This window comes from Cyprinodon tularosa, unplaced genomic scaffold, assembly GCF_016077235.1.
Source record: "Cyprinodon tularosa strain WSP-4 unplaced genomic scaffold, ASM1607723v1 ctg319, whole genome shotgun sequence".
NCBI classification, from domain to species: domain Eukaryota; kingdom Metazoa; phylum Chordata; class Actinopteri; order Cyprinodontiformes; family Cyprinodontidae; genus Cyprinodon; species Cyprinodon tularosa.
The window spans coordinates 1,045,870-1,064,895 of record NW_024039029.1 but is presented as its reverse complement, the minus strand read 5'-3'; the positions used below and the strand labels follow the sequence as shown (position 1 = coordinate 1,064,895).

General features: G+C 37.2%; 1 protein-coding gene across 2 annotated transcripts in view; it reads left to right on the top strand.

Annotated features, from left to right (window-relative positions):
- The window catches only part of ntrk3b (neurotrophic tyrosine kinase, receptor, type 3b), a 374,712-nt gene that overhangs the window by 43,213 nt on the left and 312,473 nt on the right, over positions 1-19,026 (top strand). For both annotated transcript variants that reach the window (XM_038292890.1, XM_038292888.1), the window contains exon 2: positions 16,222-16,296. In XM_038292890.1, coding sequence (XP_038148818.1) covers positions 16,222-16,296 — 75 coding nt within the window. The remainder of the gene's footprint in view (positions 1-16,221; positions 16,297-19,026) is intronic.

Below are 19,026 nucleotides of genomic sequence, written 5' to 3'. Positions count from 1 at the left end.
CTATAGGACCAGTTTGATAGAACACAATTTCATGTAATTAGGGGGTCCCCGCTCCATCTCGCCATCGGTTTGGGGGTTCTTGGCCTGGAAAAGGTTGAAGAACCCTGTACTAAAATATTCTTTCTGTCATGATTTGTGGACATTAAGATCTAAAGAGGAGCATCATCTCCTGGTCAGACCCTGTAATTCAGTGAAAGGGTGGAGTCAGGGCGGAAAATATGTTGGGTTCATGGAGGGGATTCCACTAGGAGTTGTAGGGGAGTGGGCTGCCATTCGGTTGCCGTTTGAGTGGGAAGGGTCATTTTGAATGTCTGATACTGCATGTCAGGTTATATCTAGAGTGGATAGAAGGAAATATTACAAAGCTACATATTAGTAGGATTGCCAAATGTTTCTAGAGTTTGCCAAAACTGTAAGCAAAAGGTCATCAGGCAAAAAAAAAGCATTCAATTTGACACCACTGTCAGCACTTCAGTTTTTTAAGGTTAACATTGAGTTTGTATGAAGCTTGAAGGTCAGTTGTACTGTAATATTTTTGTACTAAATCTTTTGTTTTTGTCTTGTAACTGATGCTGTGAAAGCTGCCTATAACAGAAGCCAATTCTTAAGCCTTTTGTTGCTTATTTTAGAAGATCCCTGCTTGATGAATAATATATAGTGTTAGCCTGTATGACTATCAAATGATGTCCTTATGGCACCAAGACATTTGGCAAATTATCTTAAGTTGGTAGGAAAGCTTTTTTTAATAAGTGTTAAAGGGTATATGTGACATTATACAATATTGCACCCTACTTCTAATAAAAAGGGCCAAGGAGGTAAATCGTTTTTAGATTATAGAACCCAGCTAGTTTCTATAGAATAGGCTTAAATGAATCAGAAGAAGCAAGATTTTAATAATACTTTTGTATGATTTTATTTGCACACATGCAGTTAACTTTAGCATTGTTAGCATCCTTTAATGGGTAGTCATGTCTTTCACTCTTACGTCGTGTTGTTCTACTCTAGATGAATCTTAATAAAATGTAAGTGTGATAGGGACTCTTTTTTGCCATTGAGGACCTATTTATATCCCCCACTCTCAATTACTCAACTCAACTCAACTTTATTGTCAAATGTGCTACATGTAAACATACAACACAGATGAAATTTCCATCCCCTCAACCCCACGGTGCATAATAAAATATAAATATATATATATTAAATGAGCCATAGCACGAAAATAAAAACCTAAGATATAAAATAAATATTAAAATATTAAATATGTAAACAGTAGTGTGAATGGTGCAAATAGTGCATAGAGTAGCAGTCCTGAGGAGAGTAGTGGAAAGTAGTGGAGGATGGGGATATTGGGGGGTCAGGGAGGGGCGAAGGGGGGCAGGGCAGGGAGGGAATTGAGCATCCTCACTGCCTGATGGAAGAAGCTGTCTCTGAGCCTACTTAGATAGCCTATGTGACATACAGTAAAGATCAACATTTTATAACCCTCTTGGGTACGATGGACTCTCCTTTAGTGTTCAATCTACATTTTTGTGACCATCCTGTCTGTCCGCTACAGGAAACATAGCACTTTAATTTAAAGGTTGGTGCCAAGCACAATGGGGAAATTTGTTCTCTTCATTTAACCCATTCATTAGGGAGCAGTGTGCTGCCAATCTGAGCAGCACATGAGGAGCAATCTGAGGGCAAGTATGTTGCTTAGGGACCCAAAGAGACAGTTTGAGTGCTGTAGAGGCTGCAAAAATCGTCAGTTTGAGACTTAAACACCTGGTTCTCTAACCATGTGGCCACCACATAGGGAAACACTGACATTGATACTTGTTTTTAGGAAATGCAGTTTGGGGAGATCTGCTGTTCTACACATGGGGGGAATTCTTATCTTCTAAACCTCAAGGTCACTGACTGAATTTATTTCCTTGTGAGAATCACTTAACACTTCTTTTAATTTCTGTCTTCTCCCTCTCATCTGCATAGCATTGCTTCCTTTGAAGCTGTAATTAAAAGCTATATTCAAAGTTAGGGTTAAACTAGCTAAAAATATGCTTATTTTGCCATGTTTCAAGTTGCTCATGATTATGGATGGGGTGAGACGCATTCAGGTATTCACAACATACAACCTGACAACATTTTAATAACTTTCCATTCTTGCTGTCTGTCATCAAAAGATGAGTCTAGACATGGATATAGGGTGTCAGGTGTAAAGGTCCTATATCCAGAGTTTTAAAGCCTTCCAAAGTCATTTATAAGTATAGAAATGATATTATATTTCTTTTGGTACTATGGAGTATTCATTTATTAGTATCTGAGCATTAGTTGTTTTCTTCCTACCCAGAAAATAAATACTTGTCTTCACTGCACTCCATATGGTCATACCCATTTCATGGGGTTGCTGTATTACTCCATTTCTGGGTATCAGGCTCTTCTTTAGGAAGCCCTAACGAAGTCTATGACATCTTGCAATAAAAACTGACATGTTCATGTCTTAATGTGCATTCAGACCATTCAGTGTCTGTGGTGAGGGCTGAGGGTTTACATAGTTTCCCTATGCAAATCACAGTAGTGAATCCCATGCTGTGACAGTGTTCACTGCTCTGCTCTCAGCCTGTACTACTCCATAGAACTGAGGTGTTTTTAAAACAACAAAAGCATCCAATCAGGCAGTGGTTGTGGTTGCGATGTAGGTTGAAGAATTACAGCCGAGACAAAGCTTTTTCAGTTAAGATGGAATATATAGGACATAATGTTGACAAAGGATGAAGTAAGAGATGCAGTGAACAGGTTTTTAGGTGGATTTTAAATACACCATTTTAATTTAGCCATAGAAGACCTGTTCGTCATCCTCCTTTTTCTCCTGCTCATACCTCAGTCTGTTGCTACCACCACTTGTGCTTTCTGTGTGGGTATATCTACATGGACGGACGAACGAATCTTAACATCATCCAGAAGCAGCTCTGGATGGACCAAAGTGATTTACTTTTTTAGTTCTTCAGGGACTCCAAAAAAATAATGGTCTCCCCAAGCCTCCTCAAAAGCTCTGCATAGAGAACAATTTAACAGTGGTCTGTAAATGTTATATTTAGCCTTTATTTGAGAGATTTACAGGAAATGCTTTGTGCTTGCCAGGGGTAAAGGTAGATCTAAACTAAAGGGTCTAGAAGGCGGATAAACTGAATAATGTAAAAACAATAATTTCAGACACTAAATAGGTAGATATGCCCACTGTTATATTAAATACCAACACAGCAATGACATATGATGTTATGCAATATCCTGGGACAGGCATGTCATCGTCCAATTTAAATCTTAAAACCCATATCAGCAAAAATGATTGTTTTAACTGCAAAAATCAAGCAGCACAAAAAAAATAGGAGCTTAATGGGGAGGATGGTTGACCTCTGAATAAGCTACGAAAAATATTAAATATCTCTGAAACAAAATTAGCACACATGATCTTTATTTATTTATTAATTTCTTTGTCTTTTTTTCTTTTTTTTTTTTTTTTTTTACAATCATTTTAATGAAGCACTAGCCATTCAGTCTATTTGCTGAGTGTTTTCCATGTGAGTGAGGTGTCAGCTTTACGCAGCTGTAGCTCCTTCAAATTGCACGGTCAAGGTTGTGAACACGGTTCATCTGAATGCATAGCAGAATACCTTGTGGGACTCGCGAAAATCATCACGGACAACATATTTGGTTGGAATGCACTTCAGACATGACCTCAAAAAAACAGAAAAACCAACAAAAAGTGAATGTCATTGTGCAAATTATGTGCTAAAAGAACCACTTTGTCTCAACTTTTAGTAGAAATGCTGACACCAATGCTTGTTGATCAGAGAAGGTGGTCATTTTCTTTACTGGGCAGGCGTAGAATGGTCAAGGTAGGTGCTTCCAGGAGGGGGCAGATTCATGGCTCTGGTTTTTTCCTGAAAACAGAAACAGCTACCTAGAAAGCTAATTTTATCATGATTACTCAGACATGCGTGGATCAGCATTATATGAACAGAAAAGAAATTCATAACAGAAAAGTTGATTTTTGCATGATATAGGCTCTTTGAAATACTTCCCTTTAGATCCAGATCTTTAAATATTTCTTCTTGAAAAAGGGTTTATGATGATTAGAAATATTTTGTGGTTTTTCAGATGTAATCAAGATCTCATTACAACTGTGAAAAAATAGCAGTTATCAATAATTTGTTTTTACTTCTTTCATGACAAAGTTATTGAAACTTCTTCCTTGGTTAAATGAAAACTTTCAGAATGTAACCCCAGGCCTTCACACGCAGCCTTTTGTTGCATCATTATGAAAAAGCCAGGGAAGGGGAACAAAGGTGAAAAAACTGTTCACCCGACATTCGGCTTTGAATATTAACATTGTTGTTGGAGGCTGGTAAAAAAATGGCATTCTGACCAACAGATGGACAGTGGATATATTTTCATAGGCTCGTACATTAAGAAGGAAGCTGGTGCATCTGTCTGTCTGTGCAAGTGATTACATTTGCATAGAGGTAACAGGCGTTGGTTTGTCTCAGCGAGTGAAGCCACAGAGATTGTAATGCTTGATTCCAATTTACAAGCTTTGAATGCCAAATCTTCCTCATGATTGCTTTGGAGGATGACTTATTTTCAGACTGTAGTAAATACTGAGGGGAAACAGCCTCCCTTCCTGTTTTCTCTTATCTTTTGTTCCTCGCTGTCCTTCTTATTTTATTTTTATTATATTTTTTTCTTACAATGACACTCCAAAACAGGCATGAAAAACAAAACAAAGAAAAGCAGGTTATCTGATTGATGTTTGGTTGCTGTTTTAATCTAGAGGAGTGCTGCTCCTCTGCTGCGTCCCCCCTCAGAAGTGTTTGGGCTGCAGAAGAGGGCTCCTTTGCCTTTTATAAAAACAGAGAGGGAGGTAGAGTATAGATCAATATCCCAGGAACACACCAGAGACATTCTATTTTATTAAACATTTTCCCATTAAAGCTTTAGCTGGAGCATTGTAGATCATTCCAACAAAGTCGTAAATCACTGACAGACAAAAGCATTGGAAACAATGGGTAGAATCAGAGGAGTTTAGTAAGAAACAGGAGCTATTTGCTGTTTGTGCTCCTTGGAGCGTTGTGTATCTTTCTTACAGCACACCATGCAACGGAGGGAAGGCTTTAGTCAAAGCGTGCCATCAAAATAATATCTTCTGTTACCTAATCCCAGTACATTGTCATGTCACAGGCCTGACTAGTACTTACTAATGGCAAGTTCCCCATTTCTGTATTGACTTACTAAAAGAGTGAGACTGACATGCTGACTCTGCTTTGGGACTTCTACTGGGATTTTTCAGTAGCAGTGAGAAATATAATTTATTTTTTAAATGCATGAATTTACAAACAAAAGTTAATTTTATTGATGACTTACTCAGTTAAAAATGAAATATAGAATAGCTCTAAATACTAAATTATAAAAAAAAAAAAAAAAAAAAAATTGGCCTTACCATTTCCTTTACAATCAGACAAAATTAGAGATGCTGCTTGCGGAAAAAATAATTACATCCCTTGCATTGTTCATCCTTAATAATCTTCAAACTCTGCTTGCATAAAAGTGTTTGATCATCATGTATTTTCAAGAAAACTAGTAAGTTTGGTAATTTCTCACTCTACCCCTTTGAATAATAAAAACAAATGTCACTTCTTCTCATCACAACAAAATTGGGTCAAATAAATTACTTGTTTTCTTTCTTAATTCATTCCAACCATCACTCTGAAGATTCCCACAATCCATTAGTTAACAACATTTTATAACAATGAACTCTAACAATGGGGATGTTGTACCATTTTCATATTTTTAGAGATATATAATATTAATAACCTTGTTAAAGGGTTTTAGCTAACACATCCCTGCATTAAATAAAGGTTGAAATAATAGTATTTGTTATCTGCAGACGCAGCATGTTTTAGCTCTATAATCAAAGACAGAGCATGAAATTTGAAAATGTGCAAAAATAACATCAGGCCACAAATATAGATGATGAAATCAAATTTACATAAAGTTTTATATTCTATCTGAAGTTTATCAATGTTATTCTTTAGGAGACATTATCATCAATACAAGCAGGTTACCTCAATGTGTTGGTTTGTGGAGGCGAGGCTGTTCTTATGACCGCCATTATGCCCTCATTAACCCCTAGATGAGGCGTGTCCAAAGGATGAAAACTAACTTTGGACACGCCTGCCCTGGATGGTGTACCTCACTACAGTATTTAAGAGTCATTGCTGTTATACAGGTATGTTTTAAGACAATGCCAAGTCAGAAAGACACAAGGAAGGACCATAGAGCAGCAGTCATTACCTACTGCCATTTTAGAAAGGGTTCTGACATTTTCAAAACATTTATTTATTTATTTCCTTTATATCATAAATATTTATTGGATATTTATTGGAAGCATTGATTGATAAGATAGACCTGTTTGAAGTTCATAATTTCTAAAGTTCAAATCAAGCCAAGAACAGACTGTACTGTTAAATTCATTATTGGATAATCAAAAAAATAGGTTTAATAACTTGGTATTATTTACAGAAGATAGGGTCTCCTGTACAAAAGGGACATGTCAGCACAAATTAGACATCTACAAGCATTCTGGAACAAGTAGTTTGAAGAGATGAGACCAGAGAAGAGAGATATTTTCTTTGCAACAGTCGTCCCCGGCCCTGGTCCTCATCGCCTACTGTCCTAAAGGTTTTAGAAGCTCATCTTCAGCACGCCATGAAGTGCTGGAGAAGCCTGGTTATTGCTTATTGGTTGAAAGTTTGTTACAGAAAGAGAGACAGAACAATTAGAAGATGGAGGAGGGTTGATGATTTGGGCTTATTATGCAGCCGTATCACATGGACACAAAGCTGTCATTAAGTTATTATAAGACAATTATCCCAGAGTAGCAAGTTACAACAGAAGGGCTCAGAAAACATCATCTTGGTCTCTATTGTCTGACTGCAACTTGATTAAAATGCTGCGGCTAAGAAAGCAGTCCAAAAATAAAAGTCTTAATAATGGTTTTAGAAAAGTTATTGGATGTTCATTCACAACTATTGAAGATAGTAAAACTATCCAATTAATAGTAAACACTTAATGCTAGTATAGAGGGTTTTTTTTTTTTTTTTTAGCTTTTGAAACCTATTTCTTTTTTTATTTTACAAAGCATTTTTTTCCATTGTAAAAATAGGATAAAACAAAAAAACCTGATTATTTTATATAAAAAACCCAGAAATGAATAGGTGTTCCCATCGTCTGAATATGGCAGACATACAGTTTGTGTGCTGGAGATTTATTTGCAATGAAATAGTCTAGATATGTGCACCTTTGGCAGGGTTCTTGTCATGTCTTATTTCTACTTGTATGAATTCAGGCCCTTTAATGGTGCATCTCAGATGTTTGGATGGTTTCTGTGTGATTCGGGTGAATACTCAATGCTGACCTGTTTTTAAAACCAATCTTTTTTCTTTTCTGCTACCTTTTTGTGCTAGTAGTCAGTTCAGGTTCAGGATGCTGCCTTGCTACAATTGTCAGCCATACCTTTAACTAGATTTTCTCACTTTTTATACCTCATTGTGTCTCCTAAAGATCTCAGTAATTTCCTGACTGATTACGTTTTCAGTATCTTTGGATCCAGAACAGCATGTCATTTTACAATTTAGTCACCAGCAAACAAAACGAATTCACAAAACCCCAAAAAGCAGATAGTAAAAAGGAATGTTTTCCATAAATGAGAAGGAGAGTTTATTTGGTATTTTATTTACGTGTATAATAGATATGCATGTACATGTATATCTATTTGTTTTTTAATCAGTAAGGGGAAACATGGTTTGATATTTGGTGTAAAAACAAGCTTACACTGGTACTTCAGGTTGTGTTCTTGCAGTTCTGACTTGTTTAACCACAGCATGATGCTGTCATCAACATGCCTTGCAACACACAATCTCTGCAAAAATGTTCAATTTAGTCCCATCTGACCAGGGCGCCTTTCGATGCATATTTGCTATATCTGCCTAGGTTGTATGAAAAAAATATGTTTTATAACTTTTTCAAGGTCACACTTTCATACATGTAAGAGCCAAATTTGTGGAGTGCACAACTAAAGATTAACCTGTCAAAAGAGTTTTCCATAGATGGTCATATGCTGAGCTGTGAATCCTTGAGTTGCCATGGGTGGCTATTTTAACTGGTATTCCATGCTCCTTGATTTTCATGAAACAATTGGAACCTGTTAACTGTTCGGAGGCTTGGAAGAGATTTTTTAGATGTATCACAGTAATTTTGCAGAATCCAGCATAATTCAAACAAGCATTCATGCACACAAACCTAAGGAGAATTTAGAGAAGCCAGCTAAGCTAACAGTCATGTTTTTGGACTGTGGGAGGAAGCCGGAGTACCCAGAGAGAACCCATGCATGCACAGGGAGAAAATGCAAACTCCATGCAGAAAGACGCCAGGCCAAAAGCGAACCCAGAACCTTTTTAGTGCAAGGCAGCAGTGCTACCCACTGAGCAGCCCCTATAATTCAAACACGTTTTGCAAATTTATAGTTGGAATAGGTTAGTGCAAGGAAAAAAAGGTTAAAGCTCCCAAATCGTATAAAAGGAAAATTGGGATTCATTTTTTCGTCTTCCTGTAATTCTTTGTCACAAATCTTCATCAGGTGATTTTTTTTTTTACCTGATAGGTAATAGCTCTGTCACACAAATGTTGGATAGTGAAGATCTTTAGTGTGTAGAGAGTACCCCACCTCCTGTGTCCACCCCCCTTTTCTTTTTCTAGAGTCCAAAACTATTTGATAAAAAACAGACAGCAAAGCATTCCATTGCCTACAGATGATAGTTAAAAAAAATAAAAATGGGTATTATTGTAGTTCAGCCATTTTATGTGAGACAACAGATTTGCCGTTTCTCTTTTTATTTTTTTCTCCCACTTTTCTGTCGATTACACTCACAGAAGCTCAGGACAAGATAGCAGGTAAGGGTTCATTGTGTCGCCCAGGGCCCCTTGAACATAACAGATGGCTGTTGCTGAGATGGAATCTGTTACTGTTTGGTTCCAGGGTGTTTTCCTCCAGCACTGAACCACCATGCCACCCAGTTCGCCATGTACTTTGTTGGAGGCCATTTTCTGAAACAGATGGAAGATGGCTGTGATTTCAGAGGCTATGTGTCTGAGAGAGAGCAGGCTGGTGGATCTGCCTGAACACTTTGTTCTGATGCTATCATTTCTTTTGTGTAGCAGTAACTAATGTGGCCTCGTCACTGGAAATGCATTTAAGAGGCTCTTTAAGAAAACAGGATCATAAAATAAAGCGTCTGGAACAAATCATTTAGAGTCAGATAACAAAAGAGAACAACATATGACAGGAAGACAATTTCTAATCCTGTTGTCAAGAAAATGTTTCTTTTTGTTCGAAACCTCCCCTCTTGGAGGACTACTCTCTCCAGCGTGGAGGTAATTTAATAATTGTCTTGACCTGTTAATTGGAAATCAGGATAAGCTAATTTGCTCCAATGGCTGCAACAAAAACCCAAGTAGCCCAAAACCTTTTTTTTATGATTTTGACTTTACTGCTGTTTCCTTTCTGCATCCTATGAGGAAACCTGGGGATAAACAGGAGAGAGACTCAGCTCTCTGGTACCTTTGTTATTCATGTTTATTTTTTCACAGCAGTCTAATCCACATGCATATTCAGCGTGCCGCGGACAATCGGGCTCTGAGAAGACAACGTGATCAGGTCCACAGGGAGGCGTTGTGTGTTTTCTCCTGGCTGTTTGTTGACAGCAGCTTCATGAAAATGAGTATGGTGTTAAATTGTATCATGGAGCAGAAAGCCATCCTGCATGTAAAAATGTACTCTTGCATAAATTATGCTACTCTAGTCATGTAGTAATATTGTATCAGGGATTTGGTCTATTTTATAGCTTAGGTTAATGTGCCTGATGCAAGCTGCTATATTTGTATTTTTAGTCACAATGGATGAAAGTTTGTACATAAATGCTTTGCAGAAATAAATATGAAACTACTTAAAATTCTAGATGTATCACATTCTCTGTAGAAGGTGTAAATATTGCCATAATATCATCTTACAACAACAAGGTCTGCATCTACAGGTTTTAATAGTGCTAATCTTTTTTTATTTGGCTGTTTCCTCAGGTTTTCTTTAATGTTTCACAGACCTTTCATATATTTTGATTCAAACAGCCTTTCACTTGTTTAAATTTAATTCATCAGTCAGCAAGGTGGAGAAGCAGGGAAAGTAATGACATTTAATATCACTGCTGCTGGCTGCCCTGTGGCAAGATTTATTATGAACAGGGCCTTAATTTATCTTTGGTTTCTTTCCATTTCGTTCTCCTCGTTTCTTCTGTTTTTTTAGTCCAAACCTCTGATATGATCTTTAATTCAATAAAATCCACAATGAATCTTAATGATAAGGCCTGTTCATTGTCTGCTTTCTGTTTTCTTTATTGCACTTTTTAGTTTTATGGTGCTGCAGCTTCCATTGATCTGCAAATGTATAGAAAAACTTGATGAGAAATACGAAATCATTGAGATTGCTCTTTGCAAATGTTTAATTTATTGAAAAAGCAGCCGACTGTCCGGTTAGTGATCTTGATTGGTTTGATATTACTTATGACTTATTATTACTTTGAATCAGTGTTATGACTAAAAAGCTTGGATAATAATTATATTAGTAAAAATGTAATTTTTTTTGTTGACCTTGTAATCTAACTAATTACTTTCCTTTTACTAGTAGTGCCATTAGGTTACTTACAATTTAACATGGATCCCTTAAGCAGAGGCATATGTGACCCTGATTGGCTGAGGAGCCATAATATGGGTGGGTGCTGAGCCGCCATTTGTTGCTCAGAAATACAGAGAAAAGAGATGTAAGGGAATGATGAAGGTCCCAGTAGATTTAATGAGCGCTTCCCCAAACTGGAAGCTCATGTTGGAGTCAAAGGCTATAAGTTGTGATTTGCTTTTAAGTCTGGTAACAAAGACTTCATCCATGTTACTAGCAACTCTAATCTAAAAGAGCCAATCACATCATCTCAATATGTTAGCACCACCGACAACCAAATGCTTTTCCAAGAAAATAATTCAGTTTTACTGAATTAACTAACAATGTATATTTTCTTTTTTTTGCACCCTAATACTGAAAGTAATAAATGTATTTATATTTTTTAGCTTTTGTTTGTTTTTCTTCTTCTTTTCTTCTGTTTAATTCTAACATATACTTTTGTATTTGTTTTTTGTTGCTTGATAAGCATTAATGCTAATAAACCTAACAATCCTATGAAGTCAAGCACTCGATGCATTTATTTTGGTTTATTTGAATTAAAGCCTTTAACCAGAGGTGAATAATCCAGGTCTAAAAAGTAAAAACCCTGCTTCGGTTTTCTTCACCATCTTCACTTACCCAGGTGATTAGCTTTGTCTATGTTGTGAAGCTTTAATTGCAAATGATACTAGGAATCAATCTCTGTACAGGCTTTTTACTTCCTAGAAATGGAGTTTCCACCCCTGCTTTTAACAAAATTGTTTATATGATTTGATTGAAATGTAAAGGGGAAAAAAAAATCAATGAACTTCATTATTTTGAGTAATGAAAAGGAACAACAAACAGGGTAGCATTAGAGGCAGTTGGGCTGAAGGAAAACTAAACAAAAGCTTATTTGCTGTTGCCATGACTGAGATGACTGAGAATTTGCATAAGCGTCATAAAAAGTGTGTTTCCTGGAAGGGGCCGCCTTTTACAGCTGCTTTTTGTATCTCTGCTTCTGTCTCCATGAACCCCAGTCGGCCTCAGCAGATGGCCGCTCACACTGAGCCTTATTCTGATGGAGGTTTCTTCCTGTTAAAAGGGAGTTTTTCCTCTCCACTGTCGCTACCTGCATGCTTAGTGTGAGGAATTGCCTTCAGGTCAATGAGTCGATGCAATCAACTGGTTTTCCTTAGATAGAAAACTTTGAATCAATCTGACTGGATGATCTGGTGAACTGTAAAGTGCCTTGAGATGACGCTTGTTGTGAATTGGCGCTATAGAAATAAACTGAATTGAATTGAAATAAAAAAGTAACTGTATTATTACTTTGCTGTGCAACTAGTTGATCTGGCAGTAACTTAGTTGCTAACTCAGTTATCTTTCGGATGAGGCAACTTCTAACTCTGACGACTGTGGTTTTCTGTTTTGTGCTCAATACTGATTTGAATTAAGCACATTTTTGGCACACATAACTGGAAAGTAAGCAAAACTGTTCTGATGGATTTTTAAACTATATTTCATTTCCTAAAATTTCAGAACTTTTGCAATGTATCACTTTCATGAACATGATTATTCAATGCGGATTCATTTGTAGAAACAATATTGCACAAAGTCTTCAGTTCTTGGTTTTCTTGTTAGTTTTCCTCCCCAAAACATAGAAAGCTTTATCTTTTGGTGGCAGGATCCAATCCCAGTCATCGCAATTTGGTGCCCAGCATGTTTTAGATGTGCCTAATTGCAGAATTGCCTCCTGAGTATGCAGTCATTCTCCAGAGTCCTGCCAATGACCAGATTATTTGACTTTGGTCTGTTAAAGCAAAGATACATCTCAAAGGTGTACTGTAATACCTTTGTTTTAGAATATACCTAAAAGATTTTGAGAGTCAGAATGTTTTGGTAAAATTTGATCAGGGATTTTAATCATGCATAAATAAATAAATCTGGAAACACCTACTCACATATACAAAGATGATCAATTAACTGAAAATCTGGTTTAACACCTCATTATGATATAAAGCATGTCTTTATAGTTGTCGTTTTATAGTCGTGGGATTTGGGTGGGACGCTGGCATAAACAAGTAAAAGTAAAATGAAGACATAAAACCCAAATGTCTGAATAACATAAAACGAAAAAAAAAATGTAAAAGCTGGGCTGTGATGCAAAAAGAAGAAGAAGAAACTCCTCTGAGAGGCGAATGTAGATCTTTGTATAAGTACAGCAAAAAAGCTATGGTAATACTTGGTGTCCAATCAGAGCGAACTTAAAAGACTATTTCCTTATTTTCAAAGGAATATGAAGGGTGATTTCTCAAACTCTTATTAAAGGTAAAATATTTTGACTAATCAAACCTGAACTGCAGTTTTTCCATTAAGAATATTGATTTTTTTTATTTTATTTTATTTTATTTTTTATTTTTTTTATTGAATGGTCTGTCTTTGGGGGGTTGTGTTAGTGGAAATAAATTGAAGCACATCTTGTACATGTCATATGGGAGATAGCTCAATTACTTAGTCGAAGAAGTTCTCTAGAACCTTTTGTAGCACTTTGGTTACCTTACGGTATGTTAAACATTTTTTACACTAAACATTTAGATTGATTTGATTGATTGACCAGAACCTAAAAAGGTCAAAGGACGAAGATGAGGAAGAACCACACAAATTTTACTTTAACCCCTCTTTGCATGGATAAATCAGCAAACAGCATTTCACAGCAGATAATAGGAAAGGTCCTTCTTTGTGATTATTCTCAGTGGGAGGGTTTTTGGCAGAAACAGAGGTACTACCAACCCAACCCTTCACCTAAGTAATGAATTTGGGATTATCTCTTTACAAGACTTGCTTGAAAATCCAAAAACATGAGGGCAATCTGGCTGAGTTACCTGACCTGACCTGACCTGTGCCACAGAAAACATTTCCTGGACTTTTTAAAAGAAAAGAGAAAACAAGTACAGAATGTCATTTGAAGCGCTGTCAGAGGTAAATATACTACTGAGTATACTACTGAGAAAAGGTGAAGCTGGTTCAGAGCGACATAGCTGTTATAACAGGAGCGAGATCAAACTGAATATTTCCAAATTCATGTGCATCTCCCTGGGGTTCAGATTGTTCAGCTAACATTGTAATTCATTGTTCATAATATTAGGAATTTTGAAGTCTGGCCAAATTTCTGTTGCCTGATTGGACAAACCATAATTTGCTCTTTTGAATTGTCACTAACAATATTGTTAATGTGTTGGAGACTGAAGTACCTCTTTTTTCTTTTTGTTTTTGTTAAAAGAAACCATGCTTTCACATGAATAGAACGTCCATGTGAAATCAAAACAAAACTATATCACATGACAGTATGGGAACAGTGCATTTCATATGCATAACACATGCTTTGAATCTTAAGTTTGCTGATTAGATCTCCAGTTTTCAGCAGAAGGCAGCTCAGGGTGTGGACGATGATCCCTCCTCTGATCTTAGCCTCCCTCAGCATGTCTGCTGTAGAACAGCAACCACTGTCAATGAATAAATCCTAGTGAGATTTATCAGCCTTTTCTGCTTACAGGTGGACTGTGCATTGCCCCTTGAGAATCTTTAGACACCCCCCACCACACTACCTCTTTGAAAATGATCACAACAGCAGAACTGTCACTGCCAGTGTGAGACACTTAGAGTTGCCAAACCATTTTATTCAATGTGTTCTGCTGGGTCAGCTATTAATGTGCCTTCAGCAAAAGTATTATTGTCCATGTCATGGGATTAAAAAAAACAAAAAAAACATTCCACCCTGTAAGCAAATGCATAACACTAGCTTTGATCATATTGTTTACTACTGATTAGGTAATTAATATCTTTGTACCTCAGCATTTACTTAATTTGGTATAGCGGGGAATTAACAGGAAGCATCCATTTCTTCTTTATTCCTGTATAAAGATCACTCCTAATCTGTGCATCACAATTCGTTTTTTCTTTCTGATCTCATTACACTTGAGTGGATCCAGAACCTTCAGAAAGATTTCAAGAACTATAAAAGCATCTGTGGTGCTGGAAGGACACAAAAGCAATTTAGCCTTATTGTCAGATAAGATACTCGCATGATTGGTACTTTGTAAAAACCCTTTTTAGATAAAAAATGCTGAGCAGAAATTCAAATACTCTCATCCTTAGCTCCTTTAAACTGGTGTTGTAGTAAAACATACAACGTGATTATTCATCACACCATGTACTTGGTGCAGAAGGTTACATGTGCAAAAGAATGTTTTCCATTTTCACAGAGACAAAACTACTTTTCTGGTGCTCAAATAAACATATCAAAAGTTTAACAGTAACATCTTTCCAACCGATCATTTTTTGTTATTTTAAAATGATTTGCACCTGATACATATCTATTTTTTTTCTGTTTTAGAATTTTTGTTTTTGAATTTATTGCAGTTTCATCATGTTAGAACGCAGAACTTTGGTGGATTATTATGTATGTGAAGTCTTCTATTCTCATGAATAGTTGGAGCATAATTTTAGTGTCATGTGGGGGGTCCACAAAGTGTCATGTGAACGTGACACACTCAAAAGATGGCCTTTATGAATTAGAAATTTTGTGGGAATTCTATCTTTAAAACTTTAATGCCTAAATTTTAGCCGTTGCTATATAATATGCATATTAGGTCTTTTTCATGATCTTTTATCATGTGCAACTCTACTAAGGAGTCAAGAAGGATCACGATAAATATAAACTTTGCACACATTTTTATCTTCTTTAAATAGATTGTTTAAGTGCCTCTAAGGTTAGGATTTATACAGTCAGTGAAGTTCAACTTAGCAGTAATGATGTTATATACTGAGCATTATGATCCCGCCTTTGATTTAAATTTAAGATTACATTTACCTTAAGCTTTCCATCACATTTTCCTCTTTCTTCCAAAACCATAAACCATTTTGATATGTTCCTTTTTATCTCCTTATTTACTCCAGCATTATGAAAGGCAATGGGACTGTTGCATTCTGTCCTCTTAGAACCATACCAAACGCTTTATTCCAAATGGCCTTTTTCCCAGGAGCTAATTTATAGGCATGAACTGCGCTTTCCTTATCCCGATATACAGAAAGAGTTTTACTATGGAATTTGACATTGTTAACAGAAGTAAAGCCATCTGCAGTGTTTATTTGGTCCATCCCCACCCCCTATTTCCCCGTACATAGATTAAGCTTCAGAAGCTGCCTGTTGGCAATTAAATCTATCAGAGGGCAGCAGAGAGCACTCTGTCAGAGCTGTTCCAATTATTGCAGTATAAATGAATATGGATTTAAAAACTTTTGACAAAACGCAGCCAGTTAATTTACAGCGGGGGACTTTGAAAAACTGTTTTTCCCCATCATTTTCTCTTGGTTGGTTTTTTCTGTCTCAGATGAGAAGGTATGTCTCATTTACGATCCTCTTTTCTTGTTGTTTGCAGACACATAGAGAACTGGACGGGATTGCAAACTCTGAGAGACGTCGATATGGAGCTCTACACCGGACTACAGAGACTGTGAGTGTTGATGCTTTTATCTTGTGGGGAAGGAGGTTTAGGGTGGTGTTTATACAGGGGGAAAACTGACACGTCAATGTTATTCAAGCACTACAGTCTGGATTGGGAGATAGAATGTGCACAGTGGTTGGTCTTCGGTGTATTTGTTTGGGATTTTATGTGAAGGACTTCCACAGAGAAGTAGATATTTGTGGAGTAGATGAAGAAAGACACATGGCTTTCAGAAAACTTAGCAAGTAAAAAGTGAGGTGTGTATTTGGGTTCAGCCTTTTCAAATAAATGATGAAGTACTCTGTATTTAGCACCATCTATAATCCCAACAATTGACCATCTACCTTGTTATTAGTGATGAGAAGTATCCATACAGGAGGGAGCTGCCATTATGTTTCAATTTGGGGAGGTTGCGAAACAGAATCTGCTGTATGCTGGTTAAGATTCTCAGTCATCCAGGTCATAGTTATTCCAACAAAATTATAAGTTTAAAAACAAAACACTGGAAACTTTGAAATGTACTGGGATTTTGATTCATTTCACACCAGACAAGACCCTGAGACAAAGACTGATGCATCGTAAAGGCAAAACCCCAGATGAGAGGAGTGGTGTATGCACTTCGGTGCAGTGAGGAATCCTCTGATCTTTTAGAAACTAAACAACCTCTCCACAGACGCATTGCTCAACACAGGAGACCTACCTCCTATGGACAAGACTCTGCTGTCCACTTACACCTTAAGGACAAAGAACACTTGTTTGAGAACCAAAATGTTCTAATTTTGGACAAAGAAGACGTGGTTTGAGAGCGGTGTGAAGGAAGTAATTTATGTTAAGAGAGAAAAACCAACCTTAAACAGAGGTTTAAGCTTTCAAAAACCTTCAATGCAACAATGGTTGATCCCTTCCCACTATCACAATCCTCATCGGATTGTGCAGGGGACCGAAAAACAGCTCGCCATGTCAGCCAGGCCAACAACAACTCTAACAACTCCCTTTTCAGAGGCATGGGCCAGTATCGGGTATTGCAGGCCAAAAACGACGGACCTGTTTTTTTTGTTTCTGCCATTCTATTTATTCTATTATTATTATTATTATTTCGATTTATTGGTATGTTGTATTCAGTGTATACAAAACAAAATTTCATTTAGTACAGCTTTTCAGGGAGTGAATTAACATTTCAATTCCTTAAAGTGCAGCAGTGATCAATTGTAAACAGTGTGGGAGGAAACACATTGATATTTGGAAGTTCAAAGCATAAATATATATGGTGCAAATATGCAGTATTTTTAGTTTGATGTTATCAGTGTGATGCAGAGTCTGTGTCATGATTTAGAGTTTGCTCAACAGTTCAGCAGTCTGATGGCGGTGGGGAAGAAGCTGTTGCAGAATCTGCTGGAACCTGCATGGAATGCTGCAAAGCCTCTTCCCAGAGGGCAGCATGGAGAACAGTCCATGGTGGGGGTGTGAGGGGTCACGGTTTATGGGCTTGGGACACACAGCACTGGAAATTAAATGTCTTTAATGGAGGGAAGAGGAGCCCCGATGATCCTCTCTGCTGTTCTCACCACTCTTCTCACTTTCTTCCAGTCTGAGGTGCTGCAGCCTCCACACCACACAGTGAGACAGCTGGTCAGAACGCTCTCTATGGTGCTTCTGTAGAAGGTGGTGAGGATGGGTGGGGGCAGGTGGGCTCTCCTCATCCTCTACAGGAAGTACATGCACTTATGTGCCCTTTTGACCAGTGAGGTGATGTTTACAGTCCAGGTGAGGGTCTCTGTGATGTGCACCCCCAGGAATTTGGTGCTGCTGATCACCTCTACTGCTGAGCTGTTGATGACCAGTGGAGCATGGATAGGCCAGTTCTTCCTGAAATCCAAGATGATCTCCTTCGTCTTCTCCATGTTGAGGCCCAAGCTTTTATTTCTGCACCAGTCCACCAGCTCCTCCATGCATGGAGCTCAAAAGCTACACCAGACATTTTGAATTGAGAAAGCTTCCTGGATGGGTGGCGAAACATCTTCAAACTTGGAAAACAAAGTCCAGTGTTTTGTTTTTTAACTTTTAAAAAGTTTTGGGAATAATCTGGTGAAGAAGTTCAGTTTCATCTGACCAAAGCTTTTTCTTCCACTGGTCTCCTTTGTTTCCTATCTGAATTCTTGAAAATGGTCCTGTTACTTTATTTAAATTAAACTCTTTCATAAAGATTTTTGGATTTCATATTACTTTTTTTATCAAATTTTCATGCTTGAACTGTGGACACATGCAGTTTCCGTAGAATCACTATGGGCCTCTTGGCCGGGCCTTCCTTGCCTGGACTTAGTTATGCAAACACCTTTAGGTAGTTTTGCAGTTTTGACAATATTCCTTCAGCCTTTAAGTGTTTGCTTGAATTTTACCGTGAGAAGATCAAAACATAGGTTCGTGTCTCGCGACCTAACCCTGCTCTAATGTGGCCTTTCTGCTTTCTTTCTTTATGAAGCTGTTTGTCCACTGCTGTTTTTTTAACAAACCCCTCAGGCCTCCCACAGAAAATCTATTATTTTACTGACTAAGCAACATACAAGTAGAAATTTTCTACATAGATGATTTCTCATGGCATTTGGTTACACTGGGGGTTATTTTGAGATGACCGAATAAACTAAGTACATATACTGTACTTATGTCACATTTAACTGCTATCTATAAAAAACAATAAATAAATAAATAAAGGCATTAACTTCCCATACAATAATCTATTTT